This window comes from Sinohyriopsis cumingii, unplaced genomic scaffold (genome assembly GCF_028554795.1).
Source record: "Sinohyriopsis cumingii isolate HCF-2022 unplaced genomic scaffold, ASM2855479v2 utg001770l, whole genome shotgun sequence".
Classification (NCBI taxonomy): Eukaryota; Metazoa; Mollusca; class Bivalvia; order Unionida; family Unionidae; genus Sinohyriopsis; species Sinohyriopsis cumingii.
Window position 1 is genome coordinate 1,743 of NW_028316047.1, and position 20,029 is coordinate 21,771.

The window sequence follows — 20,029 nt, forward strand, 5'->3', positions numbered from 1 at the left end:
AATAATCGTATGTTTTTAGTGTGATAAAGGTATTTATTTATTATTATGACCTGAAAGCTAAACTTACCTAAGCCAATAAAATGTGAGGGTACTGTGCTTAAATTGAGATGCAAGCATCCATTGAGTTTGATGAACATACATTGAGCAGTGAATTTAAAATACGAAATGGAATCTACGTGAATAAACGGGGAATCAATGACATTAATTTCCACATTCCGCGATAGTAGTATTTGTCAAGTGAAGCCAAGCGTCACTTATAACACTGTACTATTCAATATCTTTAAATGACATACACGGGTATGCTAGTTCAATGCGTCTAATAATTCACGTTCTTAATAGTGGTCGTAGTTAATTTGTATGACCCTTGTACATGTGTCGGAATACTTTTCTCCGTTAGTAAAGAAACTACACTGCGTTGGTCATATGTAACGTTTACTTCGAGGCTGATTCGTCAATTGGAAGACATGATGCATTTCACTTTTGTATGCAAGATGAAACCGGATTCTCTCTCGTTCGGGGTGTCTGACCAGTATTTATAATTTTCAGATCCAAAATGGTAAAGACATTCTTCAGTATTGTGCTGATTTTTGGAAACCTTTCCATCTGCAGAACACAGTCTCTGACATGTTCTCCTGGTTGTACGTGTACTACAGAGACAACTAGCGGAAAGCTTAGCGTTTCCTGCGATACCATTACTCAGAATCCAGGATCAGATTATTTCGATTTCCCAACCATTCTACCGAACAACACAAGGGTATTTTCCTTTAGAGTCACGCAAAAAAATTATGCATTTAAAGGAACAGATATATCATTCGCAGACATCAGCTGGGGACAGGTAGAAGAAATCACTCTACGAAATGTGGCATATTTTCAGTTGAACGAAACACGACTAGCAGGACTTTCAAGACTGAAAGTTTTACGCATGCAGGAGAACACGTTAAAAAATATAGTACATCCGGGTGCTTTTCGTCTGACGCCAAACATAGAAGTTCTCGATCTCAGCTACAATCCATGGTTGTCGCTGGAAACTGTTGTCGCAGCGTTAAATGGATCGCTTCCAAAATTAAAATATTTGGATCTGTGTTACTTACAGAATGCGTTAAGTGAGCCATTTATTTTAGGTAATACGTTTGCAATGGCTATTGAAAACAAGCCCCTCATTACGCTCAACGTTAGTAAAACAAAACTATCTCTTTTAAACGATGGACTCACTACGGAGTCTATCCGGTATTTAAACTTATCATATACTACAGGTTTATGGTATTTGCGTCACAACAACCATAACCTGTTTCCCAATGTAGAGGAGATTGATATTTCATACATGGCTTTTTATGACCCGGGTGCAATTTCTTTATCAGTGAAAGGACCAGTTAATCAGAAACTTTCTTGCCATCGATATGTATCATCACTGAAACGTGTCATCTTAAATAACTTCAGGACGAACAGCCCATTTTACTTGTACGATTATCGAGTCCGGTTTAAGTGTATTACTTTAGGTATCGAGGAACTTTATATTCGTTATTCGAATATTCGTTGGCTTAACGTTACAATAAACATAACATTAATAAATTTGAAAATTGTCGATCTTGAAGGCAATTCTCTAGAATATTTGTCCCCCGAAGGACTGAAGAAGGCTCCAAATTTACGAGAGATATATCTTTCAAGGAACATATTATCATCGATGGCAAACCTCGAAAATCTTTTTGAAGGTAATGCAAAATTAGAAATCATAGATCTCTCTCAAAACCGTCTTACATCCATACCATTTTCTATGTTCATTTCAACTCCAAATGTTTCGATTATACGTCTGCAAGGAAATTCATTGTCCAGTTGCGATTTTCATATTGAGAAGTTGAGTAACCTTAAGCTATTGGACCTGAGTGATAATATGATTAAATACATTTCAAGAGACACAATCGTAGGACTAGTGACAATTTTTAATGAACAGACTCGTTGCAGGAATAACACTTATGATACAAATACATCTATGGCAAATGAAGGTAATGTTCCACCACAAAAAATGAAGTATTCATTATTATTAGGTAAATCAAAGACTAGCCAATTAGTCGTAGACTTAACAGGTAATTTAATGGAATGCAAATGTGATAGAATTTGGTTCAATGATTGGATATTGTTTACCAATATTAATTTGTTGAACAAGCACTTGTTAAAATGCAAATTCGATGGAAACTTAAATTATATGTCGTATGAGTTCAAGAAAGATTTACAGTACCATTGTAAACTCAACGACTTTATTGGCTTAATAATCGCAATACCCTGTAGTATAATTTGTACGATAGTAATTATATACATTATAATAAGGACTCGCCGTAAAGTTAAACGAAGGAGAGAAGATGAGCGCGTTTTGATAGAGAGATATAATCATAAGGACAATTATGATCAACAACGATATTTCGTGTTTTTATCGTATGCTGGAAGAGACGATGAGATAGTGAGTAATTACATATATCCTGTACTCGAAGAAGGTTTGAGAGAAAAGTTTGGTAACAATAGCAATTTGATATGTACAGGAGACACACATTTTACCCCTGGGCGATGGGTTGCTGAAGAAATTGATCGTTATCTGAATAAATGTGATGTGATTGTCATGGTTGTAACAAAACATTTCATCGAAAGTGAGTGGTGTAAATACGAGGTAATGTTGGCCAAGCAGAAAAACAAATTAAAGATATTGCTTGTTAATCAAGACGTTTTCAAGCAAAATGTTCCATCAGCGCTAAAAGATATTTTAAAATGGTGTACCCGAGCAACATGGAGATTACAGAATGGTCAATTTGTTATCAGACCCGGCTGGAATACGATTTGTGAAGGAATTGTGAAATCATCTATCAAAACAGTGTACGACGGCGAGGAGGAAGCAGCATTATAAGTGTTGTCTTGTATGATATTATCTAAATATAAAATAAATGTTTAAGGACTTTCACGATTACCTTGGTAAATCAACGATTTCAAAGAAATGGTATCATATTGATACGAATCAGATCATTTTGTAATATATGTTTGAAAACAGAAAACCCCAAAATCACTCCCAGTTCATTTGAGGTATCGTTCCTGCAACAGCCTCTAATTAGAATCACGAATATTGACATGAAAACTTATTTAGGCTGAAATCAAACATGTGGTCTAATTTAGATTGAATATGATGGTATTTTTCCTAATTACATTTTGTTTCAATTTACACGAATTATATTCCAAACTCCGATACCTAAGATAAATGCACTCTTGCGCAGTTTAATGATTACCCACTGACTATGATTCTCATGTTCTCCTTAATTGGTGAATTTCTTGTACAATTCTTAAGATGTCTTATTATATCCAGCATTCTTTTAAAATTCGATATTGTTGTTGTTGTAGGGTTTAATGCCATTTTTAAGTACACGATAGGCTATACATCGCGGCCAGTATTAATGGTGGAGGAAGAACACGGGAAAATTCCGGAAAGAACCACCGACCCGCGAGAAGCTTCTGGCAAGCTTTCTACGATACTCAAATTTGTGTTGTACACTTAAAGGGCATCCGAATTCTCATTAAACATACGTAAAGAGATAGAGAGAAAGAGGGAGCAGTATAGATTATTTCAATACGCTGTCGGTAAGTAATCAAAACTGCTGCTACACTCTTGGTATAGGGAAATGTGTGGCTTAAGAGGCCTTTTGTTATCATGGAAAGCTTTAGATATATCTGATTAATGAACAAAATGCTAGTTGAAGATATTGCATATAAATCCAGTTCCCTAGTCAACGCTCAGACACTACGATGAGCAGTACATAATATTGATTTACATCAACACATGTCCTAACACCTTGACCAGATTGAAAGTTTATAATGAGACAGGCATGAAATCTATGACTCTAAAAGATTGATTGTTTTTATCCATCTTTAACAGTACCACAACTTATTTGTTGAAGTCATCGCATGTTTAACATCTCCAATTGCATATATATGGTGCTATAAAAGACCCAAAATGATTCAGTAAGATCAAGTTCAAGAATCAATTGTTTTTTTTATAAAAATTATTCGATTGGAGAAACACTAAAAAATTATATTCAGATATATGAAAATGATAATATTGCTTATATTTAACCTATCATTTTTATTCATAGTGCCCAATATTTGGTAGCATTGCATCAAAGCTTGAAAATGTTGGATGTACTTTGGCACATCGAACTTTCGTGTTCATTGTTTAAGTTAAAATCACTACTGTTGATTTTATTTAAAGTAAGGTCGTTAAAGAATGAGGGAGTACAACAACTATCATACCTGAATGATATTTATCTTATTATGTTAGAATACGTTAAATTCGTTACCCATAAAACATAATAATAATAATAATAATAATAATAATTAAGATAATGCTGTACAATTTAGGCTCTGTTTCGCGGATAACAACTATTATGTTTTCTTAATACGTATATTGTGCATGAGTTTAACAAAATTAACTGATTCACGAGAAAGGTACTGTGATCGGTTTGATGAAAGTCTTTCAAACGATCACATGATATTCAATGTAAAAATTGGAAAATAATTTATATAATGAGCAATTTTTGCGATTAAACTTGTCATTCGAACATATTACCATTCCATACTTTTTCTCCCACTTTAAGTGCGGTGTTCTTTGGTTTATTCTGTATGTTACTTACTTCACTGGCGATGAATACATTTCAATGTAAACCACTAGAATTAATTTGTAACTACCCCTTTTACAAATTATATGTGCTTGTTTTCTTTTACGTTTTTCTGACAAATACTTCTGCAATGTATTACATTTTACATAATGTTTCAATTATAAGCCTGTACATATGTAATTAAATCTGATCCTTTTTCATCTCATGCGTGGGTATGGAATAGAGAATGTAGCGTTACGCTACAATGTACTTCTAATGTAGAAATGAATTATGTGGTAATAATTTCTTTTTTGATGTCATATTATATACGCTTCAATTTCAGTCTGTGCCAATCTTGGACTTCATGAAATTCTGTTTTTTTGTGGGAAATTATGGGAACAAATGAGAAATACGTAAAAAATGATAAAAAGAGGAAGTGCTTTTTCCGTAACAAAAACGAATCTTATAATAACGGATTCGAAACAGGCAATTTCAAGAAAGATACGATTGAAAAGATGTAGTTTTATCTCTTACCTTTGCCAAATATGTACAGTCATTGTATCGTCGATCAAACACAATGCCCGGGCACATATTTTACAACATGACTAAATACACTAAACTTCAACACATCACGTACATCATTTTTGTTTCCATTTGAAGGAATTAGGCACCAAATTAGAATCATTCGTTTATTCTTTATGTATCTACATGCATCTGATTTGCCTATAATACAAATATATCACGGGCTCAAGGCTAAATCTTATGTTTGGATGAGACAGTGTACATATTTGTCTACTCAGGGGTGCCAAAGGAGATCGACACTAACTGTATAACTGAATCTGCGTCAGTATTTTATCTGAACTTGTTCGGTCGCTGTAGATCAAGCAGCAAAGCACGACGATGTTTCATCCAATATTCAACGGCTCCGTTGAAGCAATTTTGAGGAGCGTTAAAACAAACATTACGCTTATAGCAAAAACGTTTCGCACTATGTTCAAACATTGCGCTTAAATGTCTCTAACTGGTGGAAACACTACGGTCATGATGTATTCAGATGTATCCAAGTCTTCGGTAACCATTTGCCGCTCTTTTACCTCCTCCTCTGCATCAGATGGTATACCGTATGGAGGCGAGTCAGACAGGGAGTCTCATTCTAATTCGAAAATATAAATCTTCTTTCTCGGATAAAATGAGACACCCTTTAGAGTTAGTATATATGCCATGGGAATACGTAAATAAAATAAAATCCATCTTAAAGTCTGCCAAAAAACTCAAACGACCTCTCACGACATTATGCGCATAACCAGGCTTTGTGTGTTAGTAACCAATGACTCAAATGTTTTATTGATTTTATTTCGTTGTTTGTAGTAATTGCTTCCGAAAATTGATTTCGGTGCTTGTGATTATTCTATTCTGCGTAGTCATAGTAAAATTCATTTATGGACTGAAGAGATATGAGCTCAGGGAAGTCATGCTAACAATAATGTCGGAAAATGTGGGTTTAATTGACCTACTCTCGGATAACTTCATCATTATAGCGAACATATTCATTCCAAACATCATACACTCCAGAGGCAGTGAGCGATTTATCCCCCCTTAGGCGACTACATTTTCCTGCATAATATTAAGTAACCTCTTTTGGTTTAACTCTCTGTATAGGCCTCACTGAGTTTTGTTCCGATGCTACTGTCACTTTGAAGATAATCAATTTATTACTGTGTTTTGAGTATGTCTCTGAAACGTTCATATAACATATATTGAGCCTCTCTGTTTAATCTGCATAATGCATTCGATCAATAAAGCGATCTCAGTTAAAAAGTTACAATTATAAAATTTCAGTCCTTTGGTAAGTTAATAACATTTGTTTACGAACTCCATAAATTCCTTCAAATATTTTGAGAAGCAATCTGATTAATTTCCCATTTAAATATCACCATAATTTCATTTACACAAAAAGGGCGTTTGTATGGCTAATATATGATTGGGTCCTTTTGGAAATATTGGAACCCAATTAATTTTAAACATTTTCCACATGAGTTTCATGGTCAGTTAATGCCTTTTAGTCAAGAGTAGTGTTAAATACGATTCAAATATTCAAATATTATGCGAGCCACGCATTCATCACTGGCATCGACTCTGCAGTCATCAAAATGACTCAATTTTGTTAAATCTCACTTGCAAGACTTGCTTCTTTCCCTACCTATATATAGAAAGATATTTTACTCCGAAACTCTTACTCTCTCAATGTTGTGTCTCAGAGTTAGACGCACTATCTGTTAAACCTGGCGTGTATTTTTAGTTAGGAAATTAAACTTCTCGTATTTTGCCTTAAGCAAATGCTTGGTGAAGCACGTGATGAGACATCTAAGAATAAGGCTGAGTTCAAAAATGTAAGCTTTTTCAAACACTATTTAACAGCATTAGTATCCATGTCCAGAAACATCACCTGTAATGGCAAGCATACGCAGTGAATACTAGTAATTTTTGACCAAACGGATATTTCCATCCCGCTTGCATACAAGTTCCGGTTCATTTTCGAAATTAGCAGAGCAGAGCAGAGCTTGTCATGGCTTATAATAATTTCTATTCGATTATTCATAGCATGTCGAAAGTAATACTGCTAAATTAAATAAAAAAAGAGTAGTCATCTGAATTTTCTGAATATAGAACTGTTAAGACTTGAACGTCGGTTTTTCTGTATATTGTTTTACTTGATATATATTATTTTTAGAGGCCTAGTTATGGATTCAGCAGCAGCTTCTGAGCGATTCCTTGTGGGCCACACAAGGTGTATAGATTGGTACCGTGTGCGTTCTCGAAAAAGTGGCTATACATGTGTATATTACTAACTTAGAACATGATGGTCGGTAAAACCTGTGCCATGTCATTAGGGACCCAAAAGGACAAAATTAGTCAGAAAGCACGTTGACAAGACCAAATTATACTCATGTACGTTGTAATTCGAAGAGACTGTTGTTTGCCTCTGCAGTTGTGGTGTCTTTGTCATGAGTAGTAATAAAGCATTTCATAGAAAAAGAATAGAGTAAATATGAAGTGAAATTGGCCAAGCAGAAAAGTAAATTCAAGATTTTGCTCCCTAATGAAAAGGGCTGCAATCAAAAGAATTCACTCAGAGTTAAAATATATTTTTAATTTATGCACTTGAGAAACAACGATATAACATTCTGGTCGATTTCTCACCAATCTAGACTGGACTAAGACCTTTGTAATAATAATGATTGAATATTCTTTTCAAACTCTGAACGAATTTGGGGAGGAGGATGTACAGTTTGCTTCGAATAACTATTTATTTGTCCTTTATATTGCATTTTAAACAAATGTTGTCGTCATACATTGTTTGTACGTCAATTATTTCAACCAATTCTTTTGAATCGCACTGTTTGCTTGTATACTCGTCGATAGAAAATGCTTGTATATGTATATGTATATTATAAGGAAACGCACACTAGAAAGGTAAGGGAGTAGCGCGTGGGTGCTCGGATGGAGAGATACAACCGATAGGAAAACATAGATTGACAATTGTTTTCCATTAGAATTTAATGCTTAAAAATTCATTTAGCTTTTGATACCTCGAACTGGACACATTTGAGGGAGGATACAATTGCTTGAATGGCAATTTATTTATACATGAAAGGACGATAGATTCCGAAACAGACATTTATTTGAATAGCCGTGATGTGCTTGTTGCGGGAATAATACAGCATTTGATCAAACAGGAAATGGATGATATAAATTCGAAGTTATTGTGTCCAAACTGAAAAAGTAGAATCAAGACATTGCGTTATATGAAAATGTGTATCAGCTAAATATTCCACTAGCTAAAAAAGATATATTTTTTAAAAAAATTGCATAACAGCAAAATTGGTATAACATAATGGTCGCATTGTCTTCAGACCCGATGATAGCAATATCTGTGAAAACAGAAGTCGAACCATCACTCGAAAATATGGACAATGACATTGAGGAAACATATTGTCTTTGTTATTTTCTCGATTAATTTTCTATATTTTCCTTGCATTATATGCAAGCATCGGACAATCTTTCATTTTACATTAATTAGTTCAACCCGTTCTTGTGAATTCTATATATTACCAAGATAGCGATTTATAGTTAACATAATGGATAGATACCAATACATATTTATGTTCGTGTGAAATGTGGAATTTCCAGTTCAGTTTAGTAACCTATCTGACAAAACGTTGGATGATGAGTCAATCCGATTTATCTTTATTAATGATATGTTCTAAAGAACGTATCTTTCTTTCATAGATCTGAAAGGTTTGATTTGTTTTGTGAATTATAAGGTCTACGTAATACAACCTTATAACGGTGTTAATCAAGATATAGTTATTGTAAATATATGTCAATTGCCATAGGCCGTAGCTGCGTTTGATGATAGATTAAACGGTTTTGTACATCCAATTAAGTATATTTTACATTTATTTACTTTATGAAAAGCTTTTTCAGCCAATTCGTGCGAATACTAAACCTAGCTAGATAATGTATATGTAATATAAAGCGATACAAGTGCGTTTTCTGGTGACCTCAAACCGTTAGCATTCCCTCTATCTATATTAGCCTACACAGCAATATTAGAGGGCCCCGGGTGGCCGAGTGGTCTAAAGCGCTTTCCGTTACGGATCACTGCCATCACACCTCTCTCTGCGCCGGTTCGAGTCTCGGATTCAGCCAGTGTGGATATGAGAGAAAGCTTGCTGGTAGCTTCTCGTCGGTGGTTCTTTCCAGCGTTCTCCCGGGTCCTTCCTCCACCATTAATACTGGCCGCCATGTATAAGCTATAGTGTGCTAAAACATGCCGTTAAACCCCACAACAACAAAAACAACAACAAAAATATTTGCTATTTCGTGTTGGGGAGATTTAACAATATTATGCACGTGTCCAAAACAAGATCATTCATGCTGAGAAATATGAACGTTATAATTACATGTAAGAAACAGCGCTCGATATCACGAGCGTCTCTTTCGGATGTGGAAAGTCGAGGGTTCGAGTCCCGGCCGAGACAAATGCAAGACATACAATTTGTACTAACAGCTCCATCTCTTGACGCTCAGGATAAAGGAATATTTTTAGGACTGATCGGAATGGTAGCAGGAAAATGTGACTTGGTCTGACATCAGGCCAGGTGTCTGCGTCATCATGCTACATTGATATACATCACTATAAACTGCCACACTGCCAACGTTAAAATCCCAAATCCCAAACATAGTAAATCATAAAGTAAACATGCTATGGTGTAGTACTGGTGCTAGTAAGATACACTTATAACAACTAGGTCTCCCATGTAGGTAGTGTTGAGAATCATGCTCATAAACTTAATATAATTGCAATGGCACATATTAGTTTGTAAATAAAATGAAACCATGGATTTATCATTAACCGATCATCTTGCAATCGGCGTTTACGAGTTTTCTCCAGTTACATCTAACTGGATTATGAAGGTCTCTGGAAATGCACATCAGTACGCAAATGCATACAAGCTGTATAAAAATAGCGACAACTTGACACACAAGTTGCATTTTCTTAGATAACTGACTATCAACTTGCTAGTCGACCCGTTTTTTAACTTGTATACCAAATACATTTTAACTTTATTATACGTAAAGTCCTGCCGCCGGAAGGTTTCCGCGCCATCCTACATTAATTATATACTAGGTTTTCTGTTATTTTCATTTTAATTATAAATGTGATATAGGTGTGATATCATTAAGTTATGATATTGTTTATATAGTTTTAAGTTTGGTGAAAGTAAATATTAATATAAGTTTGATACATTTGGTTGCCCAGCGACCAATATTTAAATATGTACAATATTAACGCAGCAAAGGTTTTTTAGCATATAATATAGATTATACGAAAACCCGATTGAATTAATAATCACATCGATATGAAGCTTTATATTGTCGGGTTTGCAACGATACATGAACATATCAATGAAGATGTTATATTATTTATATCCCCTAGAAGCCTTGAGACAAATAATACACCCCACTAAACAAAACGTAGATTATTTTTCTAGCCAAATAGTTTCCTTTAAAGGCAAATGATGTCTCCATTTCGGCAAAATAGTGTAGCACATTAAACACTTATAGGTCCATTACTCGCCATTGTTTCTTCATTCATCCAAATATATTTTCCTGTTTATATACCATCATTAACAATTATAAACAAATTAACAGTTATAAATACTATGTATTTCAATTATTGCATTAAAAGTCGTAATCCACGTGTAAAATGTTTTGAAAATACGGTTAATTAATACGAATATGTAAATGAGACCTTCCACACGACCAGTCTATCCGATTTGCACAGCTTTTACGCGTGAGACAATATCATAAAACGATTGAAATTATTCACGTATTAACACATGTAATAAAAGGTAATATATAAAACTAAAAGTAAATAATGAACTCGATTTACTGAAAATATTTTCATTTTTATTTTCAGAAGTTCTAATTTAGAAATGCCCTATGGCACAAAATCATATGATATTGTTGGAAGCAGGTCAAAACGTATCCACGTCTCCAATCTATGCTCTCTCTCTGTCTCTCTCTCTCTCATATGATGGGTTATCCACGTTGGAGAGACCCTAATGTGTCTAATTTATTATAACACAAGTTATGTTGTACAAAGCTCGGCGAAGAATATATCTGGTTAATTGTAAAAATTATTTTTAGTAATTAGTTATTTCTTTCATTAGTTTAATCGTTCAAAATTAATTTCTCCTTTAGCAAACGAATTTATCTAAAATAAATTAAATAGATTAAAATAACACACACCGTACAAAAACAGTTGATTACCATCTAATTTAGTTTATGAAACTATGATATACTTCATTTAAAGTACAAGTTTCTACCTTGCAAATAATTTAGATTGCAAGAGCCTTAATGAGATAATTTTGATTTCGTGGAAATTATCCGTTCCTTCATTTCTTTCATAAACACATGCATTACCTTTCAGACAGATAAATCGTTTCTCACCATTACCCATATTTCGTTATCAGGAAATACTAATTACTTGATGATATTGAGATTTATTGCATGATTCTTACTTGTAACCTGAGCCCTAATAATTTAGAAATCTCTATGCCCCAATTCTGAGAAATCTTATGATATGAATTAGTTCTAGAAATTTTGTTGAATAAGGCAATTCCATAATCGATGAAGTGCGTAGATGTTAAAATGTAAAGCATATCTAGGAACTGCAGTGTTTCGCGAATTTATATTTACCTAAACTCAAACAATAATTGGCCCATTTTCAAATATTTAAACAACGCTACAGATGAATTACAGATTGCATAGGCATCATTAGACTATGCTGTTGAATTGTCAGAGAAATATACTGAACACATTTGCAGCAGTTTGCCAGTGCACGTAATCTCAAATATGTTGCCCTCTTCACACCCTACAATGTTTAAAATACATTTCTGATATATGAGTAATGTTGAAGGGAATAATTTGAGGTACAGATTCCTGTCAGCATATTACAGACCTGAATTTAATGCAAGGATAATAATTGCAAACGTTGCCTCTAAACTGAAAATACAACAACGTTCCAACTTAATTTTAACATGTTTGACTGTACAGGTGACTGCAGGTTATCTAATACCGGTCCATATTTTGTTTGGAAATAATACAATATGATGACGACCCCTGCCTTAATCTTGCTTCTTGCATTTTATTATCCTCTATTCCGAATTATCATTAATCGTATATAAATACATAAACATGCACACTCACGCATGCCCGAACACACACATATGCCCACTCAAGTAGTGTAGGGAGACGATATTGCGACAATCGGAATTAGCATTACAAGACCCACTGGGACAATATAGCGACATGATTTATAGTGACAATGGGGATGGAACAGGTGGGTGACGTCACGGTACCGGACATTGGCAACACTGTTGTGAAAGACTGACATCAATTGGGTCAAACAGCAAGCAGTCGCAGCGAGAGAAAAACTGATAGCGGATGGCGGGTATGTTCAGCTACTTCATAAACTATACGAATAATAAGGCTTGGTGGGGCGGTACCGGCGAGACAGAGACATAGAACACATACATATACTGGTGAACATTAATCCATCACACCTAGAATATAAAATCGACAAGCAATCTATTTTTAGGCCAGAGAGTAATTTTTTTCCGAGGCAAACCTAAAATACAAAATCAACTAAAATATATTTTAGGCAAGAGAGAAAATATTTTCGAGAAAGTGGAGTGGCCCTGGTTTTCTTATTCTTTGTCTTCTAATTCCTTCCTTTTCTCTACCAGCTTCTTTTTGCTATCCCACACTTTTTATCTTCTTCTCCTTCCTTTCCATGCCCTTTATCTCCTTTTCCTCATATTCGTCTTTCTTCCTCTTTTCATTGTCTTCGTCCTTTTCTATTTCCTCGTTGCATTCCCTCATTATTATTATATCTTCTTCATCCTCCTTTTCCGCTTTATCTTTTTTATCATTTTCCTGAAGATTTCCTGTGATTTTCTCAGATTGTGGATCTCCATCGTAACTCAATGGGGACTGTAATAATAATCGTCATGTATTTCACTAGAATATCCTCTGCCATTCCCAAATTGTATATAACATCATGTAATCTCTTCATCTTGTTAACATCGTTGTCGCCATGGCTGAGTAGTCAAGGTTGAATGACACTTGAAACACGAACGCGAAGGTAAGTAACGAGCCTCAAATATCCTATGACCACACGGGAAGGAGAAGAATCAAATCACAAATATACTATATACACACACAGGAAGAGCAAAAAACAAACCTCAAATATACTATCCACACACGGGAGGAAGAAGAAAACAAACCCGAAATATTCTATCCACACAATTAAAGGAAAAGAAAAACCCCAAATATATTATCCTCACTCGCGAAGAGGAGAAAAAAATCTACTATTCACACAAGGAAAGAAAAATAAAACAAACCCCAAATCTACTAGTCACACAATAGAAGGAGAAAAAACAAACCCCAAATCTACTATCCACACACTGGAATAGGAAAAAGACAAAACACAAATGTACTATCCACATAACGTACGCACAAGCATACAAACACACACACACACGGCACATCGGAATATTAGTTAGTTTTATGGGCACACTACTCAACACTCATACTTGCTGACAACTTGTATAGGTTCTTTTCTAGAGAAGGGCTGATTTTTAGAACTGCAATTGCACCTTATAATGTGTGCATCTTCCAGGTACGGCACCATAGACACAACGACGGCTCCAGTCTTTCTCCCAATTTACGTACTTGGGAGCGCAGAGGCCTCTTGAGTTACTTCGTTTCCCCAATCTTCCGTCCCTGGGATTGATAAGGCTTCCCTCCTTATCCTATATCACACCCATGGATGATGAGGTGGTGTTGATGGTAGTGGATACGGTGTTGGTACTGGTTGTTGTGATAGTTGTGACTGTGCAGGCGTCCTCACCTCAGGCTTCACCTCACTCACTGGTCTAATAATCACGTTTGGCAAGATCATTTATTTCCCTTTTTTTAAATTCTATCAATTACCTCCTCAAACCTGGAAGCTTCGGCTATGTCCTTCATGACCACCTCATCTAAAATGCACCAGACATACTCCAAGTGCATTTGGAGTTCCAAGGATTTTGCAACTTTGTGGCTCATAAAGACTGCATTTGACTAGTCAACGTTGAGTAGCCAAACTAAATAATGCTTCCCTTTTTTTTGAGTGAAGTGTGGACGTGCAACAAAACATTCCCTGAGACAAAAACTCAAAAGACCCATATTATTAACCTTCATATGGAACGCACGTACATAAAATAAACACTCAGACACTTTTTATACTTTTAGACATAAAATAGAGAACCGAAGTCCTTATAAACATGCAAAATTGTATGACTGACAATCGGACTAGTATAGATTTTCTAGAATATTCTTGGTAGCCTTAAACATATATGTATTTGTGAACGGGGAGATACGGCAATCCTTTATGGTCTAAGATTGCGTCCTCGTCGGCGGGAGGCTTTTCCACAGGATTAAGCCTGCATTATCGGAAAGGGAAGGATAACCCTTTCTTGTCTACACGGAAGTCCACAAATCCTCTGTATTGTTCCTGGTGCTGCTGCTGTTCTCTCTGCTGCTTCTGAATTATGTACGTCTCCGTACACTCTTCTTTATCCTTCTTTATTTCCCCTCTGAAGACCTCTTTTAAAACATCAAAAAAGGACTCTATTTTGTTAAAAAAGTAGTGTCTACATAATTATTTTCCAGGATTTTACTGGTAAATTGGGGAAGGGGGTAACGCTGATCAAATATTTGAAAAGCAAAAATAAAAAAAATAAAAAACGCAGTTTCCCACCCACTTGCAATCATTTTATTTCTTTTTACAGATAACATTATTATTTCTCAAGAGTCATTACTTACTCCACGATGAACCCCATCGCAAACAAGAAAAAGAAAACATTCAGCGACGCTACATCACAAGCCAGACAAAAGAAAAACAAAGTTTCCATAGGAATACAAAGATACCCCACCAAACAAAAGTACACACAAGTAACCCCTAAAAAGAGCGGTCGACAAAATCGAATACAGACATTAGTATAGGTGCAAAACACAAACTGAAACACCATCTTCATTTTGTCTCAATTCTACAAAGACAACTCAGACTCCAAGATAACAAGTGAGAAGTCAAATCAAGTAAATATTTCAAAACTTGAGAATTTAAAAAATTCAGACAAATAATTGAAAAGATATACTGGTATTGAAGATTACAAGCTTATAACAATGCTACACACGTATTTAGTGAGTTGTTGCTCTCATACAGAATGTGAGACTATCCCTGGTCGTGGTGATCCAAACAAACTTTTTTCTCACATAGATTGAGAAAATCAACTTCTTGTACTATACAAATTGAAACGAAATCCTATACATTAAGTTCTTGCCTCTGATTTTAATATTTCTACAGGAATAATTCCTGTAATTTGTAAATTCTGGATTAAACGAATGCATAGCAACTTTAAGACTATCAAAATATGGCCTTCAAAGGAAAATATTCAAAAAACATATGCCATTATCAACCAAACAACATTTTCCAGATCTTGTTGCAATTGCAGATTGTGTAGAATTTAGCACACAGGTCCCATGAGGTCCAATAGCTGGAAAAGAGATGTTTTTAAATTCCTAAAATTGTCATACTGTCAAAGCTATGTACAACTCTGCTCCAAATGGGGATTTAATTCACTGTTCAGATATGTTTGGTGGCAATTCATCTGATAAGAATTGTTTTGAATAAAGTGATATAGTACACAAACTGCAACGTGATTATGGTCTTATGATTGATACAGGTTTCATGATTAAAGATTTAATTCAAAGAAAAGGAATAACTCTTTATAGACCCCCACGTCTCTCGGAAAAGAGCAAACAATTTGACTCTCATGACCGCGATTCAGGGAGACTTAATAGCGAGATCAAGAATAATTGTTGACAATTATAATGCTCGCCTGGCTACATCTGCGTTTTTTAAAGCAAAAATGGATCCCAATACTGTACATGCCTCTCATGAATGAAATCGGTTACATCTGTGGTCTTTTAGCAAATTTATGACCTTTAATCAGATCAAACAAAGTTTCTGAAAGGGGGGAAAGTCAACTGGAAGAAATTGATGATTGATATAAACCCTGATAAGCCTGCATTTAACAAGGCTGATCTGGTTTACCCTAGTCGCATACATCATTTTATTTGTGCTCTGGTGGCAAAAGAGTAGTGTTAAAATGACTCATGTTTCGTCTGTGTGTTTAAAGAAACAGACATGACTTTGTTCCATTTTAAAGCGGGATTCTGCATTTCTCTTGACTTGAATAAGATTTTTATTAATATAGTTTCGATTTTTTTATTATATCCGATCCGTTTTTTTAAACAAAATCGTATGTTCGGTCCCATTCTGCAACAACCCTTGTAATGTATTCGTTTCATATATTAGTCAGAACACGACTCTCGTAAAGAGTATTCTGATTGTCACAAGTTTAAATTCGTCCAATGAATCATCGTATAATGGAAACTGACGGCATTGGAAAGAAGACGCGTGCTTGCAAAAAATGGCATCCCAAGTTGTTGAGAGAGACCGTGAAACGAAAAGTTTAGATAGAGGTTTAAAAAGCGTATGGAAATGGAAATGGCTGGGGTGAAAAGTCGACGGAAATTTAGTTGGTCAGTTTATAAGAAAACTGAATGCTAGATGACTGGCAATGTGTGACCTCTGCTCTACGGTAATCGCGGTTGGAAGCGTTTGGAACAACACCTACAAAATAAGCTGCATACGGAAAAATTGAAGCTCAGAAAGCATCTGGAAAATATGCATAATTACTATAAGAATAAAGATTTCTTGCATGAGTGAACAGATGCAGCTCTCCGTTAGAATATGCGTATATAATCATTTATGTCGCAAGCAGATAGATCCGACCTGTACTTTATTCAACAATATGTATTTGTCATTAAAATCTTTTACTGCTACATGTATTTGTATTTTGAGAGAATTCATAACTTGTTATCTCCGGCATGTATTATAAATGTATGACACTTGAGCTGACATTGTTACAATATTGTATTGTAAGAATCATTTATATTAACACGTCATTAGCATGTGTCAATGTATACATTAGTATGCCTTCATTAATCATATCAGCCGCATATCTCTTGTTCGCTTATATGTACTTTTCACGATGACTTCTGTAACTAAATACATGTACTGCTTAAACCAACTTGTTGACAGGTTTTCATTTCCCTATGAATAGCCCCATTTCATAGATAGCCTCAGCAAGATGGGAACAGACTGACCAAAATCTACGACAATTTAAGTACATGTACTTGGGGCATGTAAATAACAACTATGCAACCATGTGATAATGCCACATCACAGGAGATTTTAAGACCCAAGGAGTCATCACATGTTTACCAAAGAAAGAAAATAACAGAAGATTCTTTAACAGTTGGAGACCTATATCACTTTTAAATACTGACTATAAGATTGCTTTAGGAGTCATTGCAGCTAAGATCAAAATGGTTCTTCCGTCAATAATAAGTGATACTCAGATCGATTTATGAAGGGTATATTTATTAGAGGAACTTCTAAATGATTTAGTAGACGATCATGGTAATCTGATGCCAACGGAAATGATAAAAAACAGCAACAAAAACGAGATGCAATGATTTATTTAAAAACTTCTCCTTTATATCCAAAATTCCAGAATCATGGAAAGATGCTCTCAAAAAACATTTAGTACATAATACTTTCGATAAGCAGGAGGATAAAATAATGAACTTACAAAAACAAAATTCACTCAAGTTAATAAATATCTTTTAAAAAGGCAAAAAGCAACACGTTTGTTTATAAGGTGACCTTGGGATGGTTTCCCACCCCAGTGGTCAACCTGTTATGGAGATAATAACAATAAAAAAGATTTATCACACGTGACTACAGATAATTTTCATAATAGCTGCAGATTTATAGCAATTTGTTTCTCTTGTACTCCCGTAAAATTGTGTCAGCCATACACTCATCAAAAAAGGTATCAAGTTTTGGCAAGAATTTGTCCACCCATTCTTGATTCAATTCGAATCTCTGACAATGAAAACTTCCAGAGTCTGGATGAAGCAAGGCCGAAACATAATACTTTGCAAATGAGCTACATACATACAGATGCAACTGAATTTGGTGATACAAAGCATAATTAGGTTTTAACGCAAAAACTTTGAAGTTCCATGTTGGCTTATTTTCATTGATTTTAATGGGTACCCATGATCTTTAGTACTGTCACCAACAGTTGGGTGGCTCCATTTTACTGCTACTTTGCATTCCACAATACCAAGAGAGTTATGTTCTTCAATTCCACCATCAGGCGATGCTGCTATGAACGCATGATCCTTATCTATAATTAAACCCAGCTTTGTAATATAAATGTTTAAACCCTCTTTAACTTTCTCAGCAACATAGCGATTGATAACTGTTGGCTCCATATCTGATCATATTTCATTGCTGCTGAGGAAAAAGTAGATGGCTCTAACATTGCACTACTTATTATGATAGGATTGGACTTCATGTTCAAAAAGAATTTACAAATACGGCTAACAATATAACCAGTTATTCCCAATCGTCTCAAAGTAAACCAATCAGAAAATCTGTTTTGTAGAAGAATATTGTCTTGAATAAGTAGTTGTTCATATTCGGTGACTTTGAAACAATTCTTTAACTCTGTTTTTATTTGGTGATACTATCTGAATGAGATACATCTGTGATATTTTTTAAAACTTTTTCCACATAATCATATAATGGATTTACAGAGATCAGTGTTTCAACTGGACCATGCTGACTTGCAACTGTATTTATTACGAGCTGTTAACTAGGGTTGGATTCTTTATTCCATTGCTCTAATTCACAGAGGAATGATTCTGCAAAAGCTCCCTCAGTGTCGCAAACTTTATTAAGCTTATAAGCCTCCGGTTGTTCACCTTGTAATGGTCGGTTCTGTTTTCTTTTCGTCCCATGCTGTTTTCTTGTAAAGTCTATATCATAGATTGGAACTGCTGGAACTTTACCTAGCCTTATTCCAGGCCTCTAGTTTATTTAAAACGAAATGGAATATTTTAGGTAACAGGCTAAAGAAAATGAAATGTTTTACGCTACCATTGATGTTATTGTTATTTAATGTCTTTGTAAATTAGAGTGCCAATATTTATAGTACTATGTCTCAACTTGACGATATACATACCAGTACATGATGAAATGTCTTCGGGAAGCACAAACACCTTGACAAAATATTCCAGTGCATAACACAGTGCTGTGGTATGTTGCACGTACAGTTAGGACCATACCCAGCTGGGCATGAGCAGCTAGCATGTATGATGTCACCCACTGAGTTCAGCATTCGAATTACTTTGTATAATTGCTGTTTCATGTGTGCTAGAACCTCGGCAGAAACAATAGTCTTTTATTTCATCTTGCTTCACTCCGATGAGCGGTAACAAAATAGCACACATTTAAATGCTCTCGTGGATGACAATAAACATACAATCATGTTCATTGCGAGGGACAAAAATACAAGTTTTATTTTTCTGGTTATCTCCCCCACATAAACATGTTTCGTTATTGGGTAAGCTCTCGCCTACAAAAAATTTAAAACACAATAAATGTGATAGTTTTAAAGTTAAGCACAACCCAATACATGTACTTAGATGCAATACATTGCCATCATTTGTATACCTGTATTTACAATGTAAATAATGTGGGGGGCAACTTGAAACAAGTTTATATTCTAATTTCGTACACATATCCCTTATAAAAAATATATTTCAATCCAATTAACTATACAGACTGCATATAAAATGTGTTACAT

At 35.0% G+C, this 20,029-nt stretch overlaps 1 protein-coding gene and 1 pseudogene across 1 annotated transcript; both read left to right on the plus strand.

Annotated features, from left to right (window-relative positions):
- Positions 1-550: 550 nt before the first annotated feature.
- Positions 551-4,847, plus strand: LOC149771562 (toll-like receptor 4). The gene has a single exon (XM_089948336.1). It carries the CDS (start codon positions 554-556, stop codon positions 2,888-2,890), a length of 2,337 nt encoding a protein of 778 aa, XP_089804462.1. The 5' UTR covers positions 551-553; the 3' UTR covers positions 2,891-4,847.
- Positions 4,848-14,524: 9,677 nt separating this feature from the next.
- LOC149771563 (uncharacterized) lies at positions 14,525-17,067 on the plus strand (annotated as a pseudogene).
- The last annotated feature ends 2,962 nt before the right edge of the window (positions 17,068-20,029 follow it).